The following is a 16,178-nucleotide window of genomic DNA, read 5'->3' on the forward strand; positions in this document are numbered from 1 at the left end:
TTGAAAACTCCAGACTACATTTATAAGGTGTCTCTCTCTTATTTCAATGTAGTAATGTTTAGGGGTGCTGAATCAAAAGTGTTGGACTCAGCAGCCTGAAACCACAACTGATTACAGTGACCTGCTGTAGCGTTCCTGTCCTTGTACCCTATTTTTAAAGTGTTTCTGGCGTTCTGTAGAGGTGGCTGCATTTAATTTTTTGCCATTGACTAGCCAGTAAGGTCAGTGTACAGAACATCGTCACTAATGCCTCATTTCACCAGTCTAACCCCTAAATCACAAAGCCATCACCTAAGTCCTGGGTTATCATGTTGTCTAACACTTCTAACCGCCTGGTAACAATCTTATTCTTTTCTTTCTCTCTTTCTCTTGTGCTGTTTCACCAACCGGTCTGTTCGCTCTCTTTGGCATGTTGTTCTCTGAAGGAGAGGAGCTCTTGGGGACAGAAGGGGCCAGGTACATGAAGATGGATGACATGAAAGACCATGATGACGATTTCCTCTCCCCCAAGAAATCACTGGAGTACGAGAGAGGGCTGGGCACAGCGTAAGGGGGGCTGGGCGGGGAAGCAGGGGAGAGAGCCAAGCTGGTAGCCACAGGCTAATAGATGGATGGATAGAGGGGGATACACCATAGACACTCACTAAACACCAGGGATGAGCACTTGGGAGGAGGTGAGATGTAGAGAAACTTCTTTAATCTGATTTATGCTTTTCTCTTCTCATGCAACAGAAATTATTCACCAGCCATCCCCAGGATCCCTCGTGTCTCTCCAGAGACTGTTATCCTGAAAGAACACGAGATAGATCAGGTACTGTACAGAGCAACATAACTAAGATACTGCAGACTGAAGGTTTTAAAGGGGCACTCCAGCAATTTAGTATTGCAGCTCTATAACATCGAGGGACTTGCAAGAGACACTTCATCCAATTTAAAGCAACACTAACCCAGACTTTTCTTAGACAGTGCCCATTTTATTAAAAGTCCTTTTCAAAGTTTATTGTGTGTCACAGTCTTCCTCAGTGGAATTAAGTGCAATCAACCATCATCAAGCAACCTTGATGATGAAGACTGTGAGATGCAGTTGAAAGCTCAGAAACAAGCCAGTAAGTGGACCTTGAGTTAAGATTTTTGTAGTCGAAATACTATTTCCAAGGTCAAGTATCAACTTTCACAATCAAGTCGTGTGATTTTATTAATATGAAGTGGTGTGTATCATGGACATGTTTTAATCTAACCACACAGTTTTGGTTAAAATTTTAAGAAGAATACTTTTAGATGACTTTCTTTGAAATCATGCAACATAATGCAGTTATTTTAGTTTCATAATTTTTTGTAAGGTGACATCATTGTAAATGACAATTCCTCCTCGACAGCCTTTAGAAGTTTAATGATCTTCTCCATTATCCACTGTAAAAATACCACTTCAAAAATGAGTACATAGTCATAATATTTTATCATAGCCCTCTTCATATCCTCTCCATTAAGCAGATGATTGTGTAAGTAATGCACTTTTGGGCTCATATAAAACATTATGCTAAACAGTGTTCTTTTGAGAATGTCATGAACAGTTTTTCTGTCTGTTGTAGCAACACACTCCACTTCCACTGCCCAAAGAATATGATGAGGACTCACTGATACCCAGCAGCCCAGCGACTGAGACGTCAGACAATGTCAGCCCAGTTGCCAGTCCCATACACACAGGGTCAGCACAGCATTTTTTTTTTTTTTCCACTTTTCCACCAATCTTTATTTACTATCTGATCCTGCGGCAAATTATCACAATGTTTGTCCGATGACAGGTTCCTGGTCAGTTTTATGGTGGATGCCCGGGGCGGCTCAATGCGAGGCAGCAGGCATAATGGTCTGCGTGTGATCATACCTCCGCGGACCTGTGCGGCCCCCACCCGCATCACCTGCCGCCTGGTGAAGCCGCAGAAGCTGACCAGCCCCCCTCCACTGGTGGAGGGAGAGGGGCTGGCCAGCAGGATCATCTCCCTGGGCCCAGCTGGAATGCAGTTCCTGGGGTGAGGAGGCCACTGGGTAACATGTTACTTTAAGGCTCCCTATTTAGCATTTATTAGCAGTATATGAAAATGTAATAACTGGTTTATTATACACTGTAATGTAGTTGTATGCAGCCGCAAGGACATTTGTATTACTTAATGTGTTAGTCAGTAATTATAACTTGTTCTATGAAGATATGTACAACTACATAGTGTATTATAAACCTCTGCGTACATGTTAATATACTGTTTATAAATACTAAATGGGGGGACTTAAAATTAAGTGTTGCCTGCAACTGAAACTTTCTTCTTTTTGTTCACCTGATCTTAGAATTAAAATTTAGTAGTCAGCTTGTTACTACATTTGACTCAAAGTTATTAAAAAGTTTTTGCTGATGAAGTTATAATACCCAGTGGATAAGGATAGGTGGATAGGATTTACTGGATCATCTGCAAAGCTTTGAGTTTACAATCAAGCAAGTTATGACACAGTTTTTTCTTAAAGCAACACTATGTAAATTTTGCTGAACTGCAGCACCCTCTGCAGCCACAAGAGGTAATTAATTCTGTCAGGCTTCAAGTCAGAATGGCTAAATAGTTTTCATGTACAGAAAACAAAACATTACAGTCTCTTGACCAGAGCTCCAAAAGTATAGTCTCACTCACTGAACTAAAACATGGCTGAATGGTGGACTGTATATTCCTCAAAAATCCCAGCTTCCAGAACCAGCATTGCTGTCACTTTAACAAACGCTCCAAACTCCAGTTATAATTCTTGATATTTTCAAAGTTTCCTTACTGAATATTGGCAATAAAAGGTTGTTTTTACCTACTTCTATATCTTTGTAACTGACAGTTACTACAGTTTAGCATTACTTTAACCTCATATGTTTGTACAGGCTCAACAGTAGTAAAATATCCACCTTAGAGTAATATCTTTTTACCTTGTTTTGTTGTATTATTTCTAGTAAATGATTAACATTTGCATTTGTGTTGTTCAGACCAGTGATAGTGGAGATCCCCCACTTTGCTGCTCTGGGACGTGGTGACCGGGAGCTTGTGGTGCTGAGGAGTGAGAACGGCTCCGTCTGGAAAGAGCATCGTAATCGCTACGGTGATGAGGTGCTAGAAACAATCCTCAATGGGATGGATGAGGGTAAGAGTTTAAAATGCGTCATGCTCGACATCAGGTTGACACTCAAAAACTGTCACTGGGTGGTACCACATCCTCAGAAATGTAACCCTCTCTTGTCTCTCCAGACTTAGAAAGTCAAGAGGAGCTCGGGAAGAAGCGAATTCGCCGCATCATCTCTACCGACTTCCCCCTTTACTTTGCTGTTGTGTCACGTGTCCAGCAAGAGAGTGACCTGATTGGTCCGGAGGGAGGTTCACTGACAAGTAAACTGGTGCCAATGGTCCAGGCTACATTTCCAGAGACGGCGGTCACCAAACGAGTCCGCCTGGGGCTGCAGGTGAGATGGGACGATGTGCAGATGGAAGGAGAAGAAAGACAGAATCGTTAATGCCTGTGTTGCCTGAAAAAAAAGCATGTTGGATGTATTTTGATTGATCTTGGAATGACCTGATCATATCAAGTTTTCCTGATTTAGTTTCTGTTTCTGTTTATTTGTTTTCATTTTCTCATTTCTAGAGGACCTTTTTGCCTTTTATTTAACACAGTGCATGCACTTGGCACCTTTATACAACTGTGGACTGCTCATTTAGTGCTGATATGTTATTGTTTGTTTCATCTTCAGTGATGTCTTTCTTACTAATGTATTTATGTCACTGGCAAATCCCTGTATTTAGTATATTTAACACTTAATTTGAGATACCTACGTCAAACATGACGGGAATGGGATGGGAGTGATGGGAAATCTTCTGCATTCTTGGTATAGCCAGGAAAGACTGTTGATACTTCTTGTCCAGTGGTTTTGGTATCATGAATGTCTGAAAACATGCTCAAAGCCTTCTTTTTAGAAGAACCTAAGTATTTCCCCACACAAAAAGGGATGACACCTGAACACCTGAGCTTCAAGTCTCTTTACTTTCTCGTTATATCACTTTTTGTTGAGGCTTTTAGCCCCTTTTTGTCTGTACAGCTACACTTTCCAAGTCTCAGGTTCAGGTTGCCTCAAACAATCACACCAAAGACAAGAAAAATCCTTTACCACACTTTATTATTCAGCAGATACCTGTTTTTGAGAGGACATATATATATATTATGGATCCTAGGAAATAGCCACTTTCAGCACAAGTTTTTCAATAATCTTGCTTTTCTGACCGTCCTATTGGATCAAACTGTCTTTCTTTACACAATTATCCACCTATGATTTAGCCTATGATGTAACTGTCAAATGCCCCGTCCCCACATCCTGTTTCAAAAAGTAAACATAACATCAAAGAAGGAATGACACCACTCCAGTGGTCAGTGAGCTGTAAGATCAAAATCAGAATATTTGGCTAATCTGATTTTGTAACATGGTTAACTTGCAGATTGCACTTTCTAAAATCAACACTCCAGTCATCAAAAGACTTTTATTTATTTTGCCACTTTCACCAGTTTCAGTTTCCAATAATTTCACACATTTATTAACATTTACAAACATACATACAGTAAAAATCTATTCATTTTCTGCCTTCATAATTCCTTGCAGCATGGATATGTTTATCATACAAATGTGTGCCATTTTCTCAGATTTGCTGATTTGGGATTTCAAGGTTCAATTTGCATGTGATTTAATTTTAATTTGAGTTTCAGTTCAAGACTCTGATTGCAGTATTTCCTGTTTTCAACAAACTTTAAAAAACATTAAATTCAAAAGCCTTCATGAATATGTAGCTCAACAACATGAACTTTAACCATCAGATGGAGACTTGTAATTCCAATATCAGTATGTTTTACATTTCAGTAAACCAAAATGACATTATGATACAGTATGAATGGACCTTCTGCTGTTTGTTTTGGTTCAGCAGCTGCCCTTTAGACACATGAATGAATTTATGACAAGCTAAATATTTCTTGTCAACTAACACGCTACCACACATGCCATAAACTCTAAGCTAAAAATAGTAAATATAACTGAATGTAAGTAAAATAGACATGGTTTTAATTTTCAGTATTTTCTACTACAGTTTTATTTTAAGCCTTTCCATCAACAAATCTGTTTAACTAAAATGTTGCTGTAGTAATCATGTCATGAGTGGCCTTATGAAAAACCACAGAGCCTTTTTCTTTGATATCCTTTTTGTACTAATGATTGTAAAAGCTTCTTGTTAACACACACTGTTACATTTCACAATAAAAAATAAGTATTAAGTCCTACAACCTATTTGTGTTGCTATTGTCTTTCCAAATGTATTGTTTAAAGCACAAGGTATTTTATTCACCGTGAGCTTCTCTTTCTCTCTTTCTCTTCACCTTTAATTTTTCCCTCTTTGGTTGTCTTCTCTTTTTCCTCATCCATTGGCCCATCATCCACCTCCCATTATCTCATTCTGCCTTGCTGTCCTGTTATCCTGACATCTTTTTAAAAATCTCCATTGTCTGTTCATATGTGTTTCTCCTTTGTCTAATTTCCCTTCTTTCTACCACATCATCAAACCTGTGCCCATGTTACCTGCCCCGTTTCTCCATCATTTATTTTCAACCTCAGGCTCAGCCAGTTCCAGATGAGCTGGTTGCAAAGCTGCTGGGTAACCAGGCAAACTTTAGCCCCGTTGTCACTGTGGAGCCTCGGCGGCGCAAATTTCACCGACCCATCGGCCTGCGCATACCCCTGCCCCCGTCCTGGAGGGAGAGCCCCCGAGACTCTGGGGAGGGCGACACCACCAGTCTGCGTCTGCTTTGCTCTGTCATAGGTACTGCATGACGGGGAGTTTTGTGGTTGGGTGTGGGTGAGTAAGTGTGTGTGTGTGTGTTTCTGTTGATGGGAGCAGTTTCCTTCCGTGACAAGGAAAGATTTATGAGGTAAAATTGCTGATTTCCAGTGGTGACATCAGTGTCTTTGCCATAGTTGGATCAAAAACTTTCTGTTCTTACTTTGTACAAACACTGTCACCATGAGACTTCTTCTTAATGACCTTTGCTGAAGCTAGATTAACTAGTTTGACCTTTCTCATCCTGCCTGATTCCTAGGCGGAACAGCCCCAGCCCAGTGGGAGGACATCACTGGTACGACCAAGCTTATCTATGCTAATGACTGTGCCAGTTTCACAACCAATGTGTCAGCACGGTAAGTACAATTGGCAACACATACAATATATAAACCATCACACCATAACACTAAGTTCAACATGTCCATCTCAATTCATTCTAGCAATCAGACTGTGACTCTAAAAGACAAAGACTTATGTAAAATACTTTAAGTGTCATTTGTTCCTCTCAGATTCTGGCTCGCAGACTGCCCTCGGACAGCCGAGGCCGTCACCTTTGCCAACCTGCTGTACAGAGAGCTGTCAGCTGTGCCCTACATGGCCAAGTTTGTGGTGTTTGCGAAGATGAATGAGCTCCGTGAGGGCCGCCTGCGCTGCTACTGCATGACCGACGATAAAATGGATAAAACCCTGGAACAACATGAGAACTTCACAGAGGTGGCTCGTAGCAGAGATATAGAGGTCAGTTCAGAGACAAAGGCAGAGCATCATACTGATATGATAAAACTGTATCTCTAAGTATTTAAAACCACTGTCAGATGCTTGTTGTTGATTGAATACAATTACATGGAACAAAGGTATTGCTGGGGCTCTGCTGAGCATTTCCACTGCAAGTTCTTTCCAGTTTGGCCAAGAATCACATCTTGCAGGTGATGGAGGGAATGCCACTTCACCTGGAGTGTTCAGGAAATCTCGTACCAGTGAGGAAGGCCACCCAGCAGCCTCGCTGCTTCAGCTTCCAGGCCTTCAGAGATAACCGGCTTCCTGTGTCTGTGAAGGTATCTCCATTAGGGTTTCTCTAACAAATCTTTCCCCACTCTTACTGTATATTCTCTGTCGCTCACCATAACACCATCAGCTCTGTCTCTTCATTGCTTTCCTTGCATCTGTGTGTCTAAGGTGAGAGACAGCAGTAAAGAGCCCACTGGATTTTTGTCCTTCCTGCGCAAGTCCACCAAGTACGAGGACAGCCAGCACGTTCTCTGTAATCTTAACATTACCATGCCTCCATGTATCAAGGTAAAGCTCACAAAGTTAGCTTACATTGACAAGACACATTAGGTGTGCTTATATACAATCTGTTTCCCTGAGACGTCTCACTTAAGTGGCGTTTGCTTGTGCCTAGCAGATTGTTGGGAGTGAGGACCGGAGGAGAACTCTGACCCCGCTGGCTTTGAGAGAACGATACAGCGCCCTAAATGAACCTGCAATGGGTATGAGACTCTCACTCTCCCAGTGCAAAAGTTGCTGTGTTTTTTTTTCCATTGTACTACTTCATCCACAGCATATATACAGAATCCATGACTCAGATGTTAAAGTTTCAGTTGTGCTCTGGTTATTTGCAGCATCTATGAGTGCCATGGAGAGGACAGAGCTGAAAATGGCTGTGATTGCAGAACAGTTGGGACTGAGCTGGGCTGGTAATATACAAATATATATATATATATATATATATATATATATATATTGTACTATAACCTGATGTAATACGATAATATGTCATATAGATTAATATACTGAATCGATTTTAATGTGCTGTGAACCATCCATGTTTACCTTATGTCTGACAAGCTTGCCTAGCTCTTTGCTGATTAAACAAAGTTATAACATGGCAACCAGCCACTGAAACTAATTATTGTTTTCCTGCCAAGAGCCATGCTATTTTACAGACAGAGTATTCTTCCTCTTCTGGATAGAGCTACTGTGAAGCAGTGTACCATTTGTATATTGCAACAGCATGACTCATGGACTAAATGATATAAATATTTCCCCTTGCTTACTTGATCTTCTCCATCTCATTTTATAAACAGAGTTGGCACGTGAGCTTCAGCTCAGCGTGGATGACATCAATAAGATCCGTGTGGAGAATCCGAACTCTCTGCTGGAGCAGAGCTCTGCGCTGCTCAACCTGTGGGCCACCCGTGAGGGCAAGAGGGCCAAGAGTGAGTATATGAGTACCTGAGATTGCTGTGAATGTTGTTTACTCCAATCAAAGTCAGATTGGTGTTACAACTGCATTGCTGTTTGTCCTGGGAACCCCTCTCCTCCTTCCCTGTCTCCCTTGTCTGTTTGTGTGTCTCCATCATCACTGCAGTGGAGAGCTTGTACACGGCCCTGAAGAGTATTGACCGTATGGACATCGTAAGCATGCTGGAGGGCCAGCCGCCTCAGCCCACGAGACAAGGCACCCGTGATCTCAGCAGACGCCGACACAATGAGAGAGACCACCTCTCCCCTGGTATGACCAATGGTAAGCTCCCTCCCCAGATCCAACAATGCAGCCCCTTCCCCCATGTCCCTTTTTACCTCAAGCCACATTGCCAATAAACACACATCCTTTTTCCCTAAAAAAAAAAAAAAAATCCCCTGAAGGCAAAGTGAAGTTTGTGTCCCCCTGAATTCTCTGTGTTGTCCCTGTGTCTTTCTTATTTATTCCCCATGATGCTGTTCTGTATAAAAGCTGCCACAAACGTCAAACTTTTGCAGGACTTTACCCCCAGCTACATGCAGAAGGACTCAGGACACTCCTACTGTACTACAACCTCTGTAGTGCCTTTGGTTAAACTTTTTTTTACTGTGACAGAAGGTAATAGAGAAATGCAGTAGATATACAGGAAAGTGCGCTTTAACAGTGAATGTGCTGGAGCTCCAGAGTTTGAGAGACCCCCCCCCAGCCATTCACATAGATATCAATAATAATAATATTATAATGATGTTGTTACAGTTATAGTTTTTGTTCTCAGTCACCTTATAATATTTGACCATAGTTTGGATTTTTATGCACCATTTTTAACTTAGATGGGCTACGTTTTAGTTTGGATAGTTTGTCTATAAAACAACATCTTGTCATACATGATCAGTCCATGTAGATCATAAGTATAGCCTAGTATAACTGGCCTTCTTACCAATTGTCAGTCCTCAGTCTTTTGCTCCTTTTCCTCATGGGTTCTTTCACACATGCATAACCTACATCTTATTGACTCCATTTTCACCTCTGGCCTGGTGTGAGCCACCCCCCCCCCACCCCACCCTCCTCTTCTTACTGGACTGCCTTCTCTTCTCCGTATCCAGTGCAGGCGATGAGTCAGTCCAACAGGTGACAGGTCCTCTCTGTGAAAACTGGAGCAATAATCAGAGATGTAATGATGCATACAAATATGACCATGAGGGTCAAAGGGTGAAAAGGGAGACGTTCAGATCACAGCTGCAGTGAATCTGATAACCGTGTATCTGTGTTGTCTGTCTTATCTGTCTGGCTACCTGCCTCCCAAAGGCCGTTCCTGCTTTGATGATCTGCGTAAGAAAACGCGGTGGCGCTCCGAATATCTGAATATTGTATTGTCTGCATATTTGACAATGATCACAGTGAGGTGTTTCAGGAGGTTTATGACTTACTGTTCCAATTTAGTATGTCTGTGGACTGGGAGACCAAACCTGACTTTTTAGGCCATAAATGAAATGAGTCAGTGAATGAAAGGGTAAAATAAATTAAAAATTAATCAATTAAATAAATAAAACCGGCAGAGACAAGAAATGATTAATAAATCTAGAAATGCTCAAAAAATTGAAAATAACTGTCAAGCCGCAACCTTAAAACACATGAATTTATTTTTGATTTTCTTGTGCATTTGATTTATGTAAACATTTGTGAATATTTCATTTCTTTATAATTTGTTTCACGGGTTAATTTATTGATTTACTCAGTTCATATTCAAGCAATAGTTTGACATTTTTGGAAATATACTAATTTGCTCTCTTGCCAAAAGTGTCTGCCAAATATGAAGCCACAGCCAGCAGCTAGTTAGCTTAGCTTAGCATGAAGACTGGAAACAGGGGAAACTGGAAACTGTTTTTGGCTGGGTGCAGCACCTTCCTTGAGTCTCTGTGGGTTTCCTGGCAATAAATTACCACACCAAGAAAGAGTAAATAGTCCAGCACATAGCCTCTGTAAAGCCACAACTTGTCATTTTTACACTTTGGTTTTTGTATGGATTAAATGAATGAGATATAATTTGATAATTGCTGATCTTTAAAGGTGCTGGTAGGCAGCTGTTTCCAGTCCCTATGCTAAGCTAAGCTAACCGGCTGCTAGTGGTAGCTTCATATTTACTGTACAGACACTCTCACATCTGTGCTCATGTCAACTAACTCTTTGCAATGAAAGGAAATATGTGTATCTTCAAACATGTCAAATTGTTACTTTAAGTCAGGTTCAGTCTTTCATTCAAAAGAAGCCATTTCTTGTTATCAGTGAAATAGTGTTTTTCACTCCAGAAAAAGCAGCAAAAATATTCACTAGTGTGCAGGAATAACTTACACTGCAGCCTTTATTCTATCTTTCTCTGTCTTTACCTGTCTTCCCCTCTATTTTTGAAAAAACAATGTCTGTAGAATTTTAGTTAAACGTTTTCGTTCATAGTTGTAGTGCACCTCTGCTGTAGGTAAGCAGATTTAGGTATATTCAAGATTATTTCCAGGTTAGAAAATAAAAAAACTCACTAAGTGACAGAGGAAGATCCCTTCTTTTAAACTTTTGTAAGGGGATAAATTCTATCTGCCTGTGGTTGCATGGGGAGTAGTTTGAGTCTCTTTAGGGCTAATGTTGGTGCACTGAATGTCCTTTTGGGAGCCCTGTTTTCATTCCCTGTGAATCTGTCCCTCTCTCTGTGTTTCTCTGGACATGTCATCTGCAGCCTAGCCGCCCTACTCTTCCTCCTTCTCACTCCTCTCCGAACTCTGACCTCATGCCGACCTCATGTTGACCTCTGACCCACATCTTTTTTTTTTTTGCGACTACTCGTGCATTTTCCTTATTTTTTGTATTTTTGAAAACCCCACCTTTTTAAGTGTCCGCTCTGTGATCGATACCCCCTCACACAGACTGTGTACTCAGCACCCACTGGGAGGGGGGAGGTGACCCTCGCTCTCTCTCACTGTTTCTGTCTGTGTTCATCACCCTATTTTATATTCCTCTCTCTCTCCTGCTGCCCTTCTTTTCTCTTTTTCCCCACTCTGTCCTTTCCCTCTTTTCCCATCCCTTCTTTCCCTGCCCTCCTGCCTGACTGCATGTGCACGAAGGCTGACTTTCATCGCTCATCTCCCCCTGTGTTTGCATGGAGACACTGGGATGAGGGGCAGGAGTAACACTGGCATGTTGGAGATGACGACTCAAACTGTGTTGGCACCTTACGCTGCTTGACCGACAGACTTGTCTTTGCATGGCATGCATACTGATAGTGACTCCTCAGTCTGTCTCTGTTCCTCCTCAGTGATCTGTCCTATGGGGGGTAAAAAAGGCTACAAACCTTTTTTCGTGAACTGTGACTTGTGTCTGCTCTGTTCATGTATGAATGTTGTGGTTGTTTTGTATGTCACAGATTCTACATAAGCTGTGTCCATCTGATGGGTTATTTTGTGTGAAATATATGTGTTTAATGTCTTTATAAGTGTCGTACAAGTATCCGTTTGATATTGTTCCGCCCTTTATTGTAAATGTGCTTATTGTTTAATGTGAAACTCATAAATCAGTTTGTGTGTGAGTGTATCCGTGTGGGTGTATTTATGTATGTTTTAAGTTGAAAGTGTTTTGTGTCTTCCATATACATGTGTATAAGTGTTTAAGTGTACTGGCAAATGCGTATATTTCCTTTACATGTATTTTTACGTGAGCTTCACTACTTTGTTTTTCAGTATTTATGTGTTCCAGTCAGGGGGGGTCAGACAATCACAGCCACATTTTTCATATTTCACTCTTGCCCTTCCCTTAATGTTTTTCTTTCTTTCCCAAAGCTCTTTCTTTCACCGCCTCATCTACTAACATGGTGAGAGAGGACTGAAAAGCTCATTCATGACTCAGATTTTCATCTACAAGTAATCCATAATATATTGAATAGGCTTGTATAAGGACTCTGAGGGAAAATAGGAGGTCAGTTGATTCCACCTGATGATGTTGTAAAAACTATAACTGTATTTGCTGCAGCTTATATTACTCATATTAAACTCTAAGTGTACTGACAGATACATTTCAGTATTTAAAGTGAAGCCAATGGACAATCAAGCATTTGAGATATACATATATATATATATATATATATATAGTCATAACTTCATATTACTATATTGCAGACAAATGACAGTAGTTGAGAAGCTGAAGGAGAGAACAGAAAGTAGGACAAGAGGTCTTTTTGGCCGCCTGGTGTCACAAATATCTCCTGCACACTCAGCAGTACTCAACAGCAGCACTGCCAACCATGAATCAAGTTACACCCTGCACAGCTCTGCACAGTTTTCTCATCACTATACAGTGAACACGTACAGTGAGTCTCTCTCGCCTTCTCTCTTGCTCTCTATCTTTCTCTCTCGCGCTCTCTGTCTCTCCTAAGCATGCACACATGCTCATGCAGAAGGGGAATCTCCTCCTTTTCTTGCTCTTAAGTTCTGTTTCATCCACTGTTTAATATACTTCTTGGTCCTATAGTGTTACAGTAATAGTCGTGCTCACACTTTGCTTTACCTACATTGCCATTCATCAAACTTTTCAAATATTCACAGGGGACATTTTCCGCATAATTAATTAAATATGAGGAGGTTGCAAGACAAATACAAGGCAGATTATTTGTGTAAGTGCACTCTTCAAAATCTCGAACAGGATTTTTTGTGCAATATACAGGTATTATGTCAATAAATAAAAAAATCATTCCTGCTGCTGTGACATTGTGCTCTATCATGCAAGGTCTGCCTTTTCAAAAAAAGAAAAGATATTGTTACAATGGGTTTTTAAGAACCAGCTGTAGGAGTGACCTGAGTCCACAGCACATTAACAATGTGCAGTTTTGCTAATTGATATGACATATGTTTGAGGCAGCAACCATGTGGCTTTAACAACAAAAGGAAAATCAAGTCTATTGTATATGTGCTTGCATACATATGAGTACAACTATAAGTTATATGTTTATATACATACAATTGGCAGTTTATTAGGTACGCCTAGCTAAAATTAATGCACTCTAATACAGCAGTCCTGCGGTAAATCCTACCCTCATTAAAGTTATAATGTTCAGTTTGTGTTGAAACTATTTCAGCGAGGTGCTGATTCAACTTTATGGTCATTTTGGTTTCTGATGCTGTTGTATTGTATTGCGTTATGGGGCAGGTGTTTTTATTATTTTCTTCAACCCAATTGTATGTATTTGTATCAGTGAGAGTACGTTCATTAACAGAAATGCCTCTCTGTATAATCCAATACAGTTCAACAGTACCACAAATTACATCCTCCAAAATGATCACACTGTTGAACCAGCACCTCTCTGAATCAGTCTGAACAAAAAACTGAATGCTATGACCTTCATGAAGGAGGTTTTATTGCAGGATTGTTGTATTAGACTGAATTAGTTTTAGCTAGGTGTACCCAATAAAATGCCGAGTAAGTATAGTTGTGTTATACTGAGTGCATTATGATAAGTAAATGTATATGCCAGAGAGAGCAAACAGCTGTGTTGAGTGAGGTGATGTGTCTTTGAACATGGGTGTGAGGAGAAAATGAGATTGCCTGCATGCATGCTATCCAGCCTGACAACAATATTAACCTGCCTGTCTTGGAGTGGGTTCGAATGCATGCATATATGAGTGTGAGTGTGTGTGTGACAGTATGAGACAGAGAGCGAGAGAGCGTGTTTACGGCATGTGTATGTGTGACAAAGTGTGTCTCACTGTGTCCGAGCCCCGGGTTGGGGGCAGAGGCAGTAATTCGTGTCCGTCTCCCTGCAGGTGGCAGCCAGCAGAGCAGCATCAGTCACTGCTGGGTTCGAACCTCAGTCTCAGTCTCTCGGTCCATCTGGCTGTGTCTGCTGCTGCTGCTGCCGCTGCTGCTCTCACCGTCAGCGCTGGCTGGTCGAGCTTGACAACCCCTCTTCTCGAAGTTGCCCTTGCTCTCTTGTCCTAAGCTCCTTGCACTTTTATTCCAGCTCCTATTGTCTTGGCCCTCCCCTCTCTCCCTCCCCACTTCTCTCCATTTGTCCCTTCAGCAACCTCTACTCCCCCCCCCCAAGCTAGATGCCCAGCTCCTGGGCAGGGGCACGTACCCCCTCCCGGGGTCCCAGTGCTGTGGGGGCAAGTTGGGGAGCGAGGTGGGGGGCCGGGGTGTCAGTGTGCCTCTCTCTGTCTCGCTCCAGGTTATGGGCTCGCGCAGGAAGAGCTTCTCTCACCGGCCTCCATGCAGTACAGCCTGCCCTCCCCGCTGGGCGCTGAGCCATACTGGCAGGAAGTCTCCAGTCTGGACTGTGCGCCCATTGCCACCACAGAAGAAGACACCCTCATGGAGATGTCTGATGTGCAGGTGTGGCCCTCGGGCAACAGCCCCTCCCTGGTGCCTGTGGAGGACTCCTCGCTGGAGTGCAGCAATGCTGATGATTCAGAGGGTCTGCTGGGGCTGCCTTATGGAAGCCTGGGTCGGCCGGCCAGTCAGGCCAGTGCAGCCAGTGGAGGGGGTGGGGTGCTGAGTGGCTCCATTGAGCTTCCCGAAGACGATTCAGAGATGGGCGTTGACTCGCTCAGCACTGCCACGCCAGCCTCGCTTGGCGGCACCATCGCCGGGATGAATCTTAACGGGCTGAACAATGGTCAGGGGTCAGAGGCAAGTTCGGAGGTATCGGCAGTCACCAGTACAACTGGTGGTGATGGAGCTGGAGGAGGAGGAGGAGGAGGAGGAGGAGGAGGGACAGGCTCAGAGGAAGGGCTTTCTCTTGTTACAGGACAGCAAAGGGTGTATGCTCGGCTGAGTGAGTCACCTGGTCTGAGCTGTGTTGCAGATCGAAATGGAGACAGGTGAGTCATACCCCTGTCTGCCTCTCAGGTGACAGTGCAAAGTCACAATCACATTAGCAAAGCAATAAATCTCTGCTTATGTCCCAATTATCTTTATTGCATGTCACCAAATGTCAGTGGTTAACTGCAGTTGTTTTGAAAATTCCACAAGGAGGAAGTGATCACCAAGGAGTTATGAAAGTAGTTCTATGTGCCTGGCAGTAAGCATACAGTAGAATTCCTCACTGACCCCTGTTCTCTCCCTCCAGGTCAGGTAATGGTGGAAACGGAAGTGGTGGAGGCTCTTTCCTTTCCTACCTGCAGGAACAGACAGGCCCGGGGTGGATCCCTGTCACTGACCCTACTCAGGCCTGGGTAGGCAATCAGCCTAAGCCCAGGCAGGCCATGGACACCATGATGTCATCGGTACGTAACGCTGTGGACGGAGACCAGTCCCGTATGTCCCAGGAGGCCTTGCTTCAGCCCGTGAGGGACATGGGGCACTCAGAGATCTTGCGGGGGCACTTCAGAGGTACCCAGCCATTTGAGAAGGGTTTGGGCTTCCCACACAGGGTACCAGAGCTGAGGGCCTGGGACGACGTGCGCCTGAAGGGCCAGGTGAGTGTGTTGGTCCTTCCATGCAAAATGAGAGGAACGTTTGCCCTGCCTTTAGCAGGGAAAGGCTGAACAGGTTCTAGGTTGTTTTGACAGATACAACACAGGAGATTCACCATCACCTTAAAGTCAGACCTAATGCTCAAATCAGCATTATATTATTCATGACTGATCGTAGAACCACGCAGCAAACAAATATAAAAACACAGACACACACAGAGTCTAGGGCCCAAGATGGGCACAAACAGCATGTCCAGCCAAATATAGCAAGCATTCTCGCTGTCCCACTCATGTTACATGATCCCCACCCCGGTCATTCCCACGTGTTAATGTTCTGGCACAACACAAACACATCACACTGTAAAAGACAATCTCTGCCACGAAACTGTGTGACAGCAAAAATAGAGTGTTGCATTTTAGGCCCTTGTGGGCTCGATATTGACTTTATAATGGCTCATACGTGTGATTAAAGAGCCTACTCTGGCTTTATTTGTGTGTGCTGCAGTATTGTGTCTGCGCAGAGTTATGATTTTGGGGAAATGTACCTACTAAACTCTGTGGATTGTAGGGGATGACAAATACTTTGTAGAGTAACAAGTA

General features: G+C 42.7%; 1 protein-coding gene across 1 annotated transcript in view; it reads left to right on the forward strand.

The window, feature by feature from the left end:
* The window catches only part of ank1a (ankyrin 1, erythrocytic a), a 101,128-nt gene that overhangs the window by 76,118 nt on the left and 8,832 nt on the right, over window positions 1-16,178 (forward strand). The window contains exons 25-41 of the mRNA XM_018668615.2: window positions 426-546; window positions 733-811; window positions 1,590-1,705; window positions 1,803-2,027; window positions 3,008-3,162; window positions 3,267-3,478; window positions 5,663-5,867; window positions 6,145-6,241; window positions 6,395-6,623; window positions 6,812-6,940; window positions 7,062-7,181; window positions 7,291-7,375; window positions 7,508-7,582; window positions 7,973-8,104; window positions 8,257-8,412; window positions 14,333-14,984; window positions 15,233-15,581. Of these exons, the coding sequence (XP_018524131.1) occupies window positions 426-546; window positions 733-811; window positions 1,590-1,705; window positions 1,803-2,027; window positions 3,008-3,162; window positions 3,267-3,478; window positions 5,663-5,867; window positions 6,145-6,241; window positions 6,395-6,623; window positions 6,812-6,940; window positions 7,062-7,181; window positions 7,291-7,375; window positions 7,508-7,582; window positions 7,973-8,104; window positions 8,257-8,412; window positions 14,333-14,984; window positions 15,233-15,581 (3,137 nt within the window). The remainder of the gene's footprint in view (window positions 1-425; window positions 547-732; window positions 812-1,589; window positions 1,706-1,802; window positions 2,028-3,007; window positions 3,163-3,266; window positions 3,479-5,662; window positions 5,868-6,144; window positions 6,242-6,394; window positions 6,624-6,811; window positions 6,941-7,061; window positions 7,182-7,290; window positions 7,376-7,507; window positions 7,583-7,972; window positions 8,105-8,256; window positions 8,413-14,332; window positions 14,985-15,232; window positions 15,582-16,178) is intronic.

The sequence above is a fragment of the Lates calcarifer genome, linkage group LG13, assembly GCF_001640805.2.
Source record: "Lates calcarifer isolate ASB-BC8 linkage group LG13, TLL_Latcal_v3, whole genome shotgun sequence".
Lineage (NCBI taxonomy): Eukaryota > Metazoa > Chordata > Actinopteri > Centropomidae > Lates > Lates calcarifer.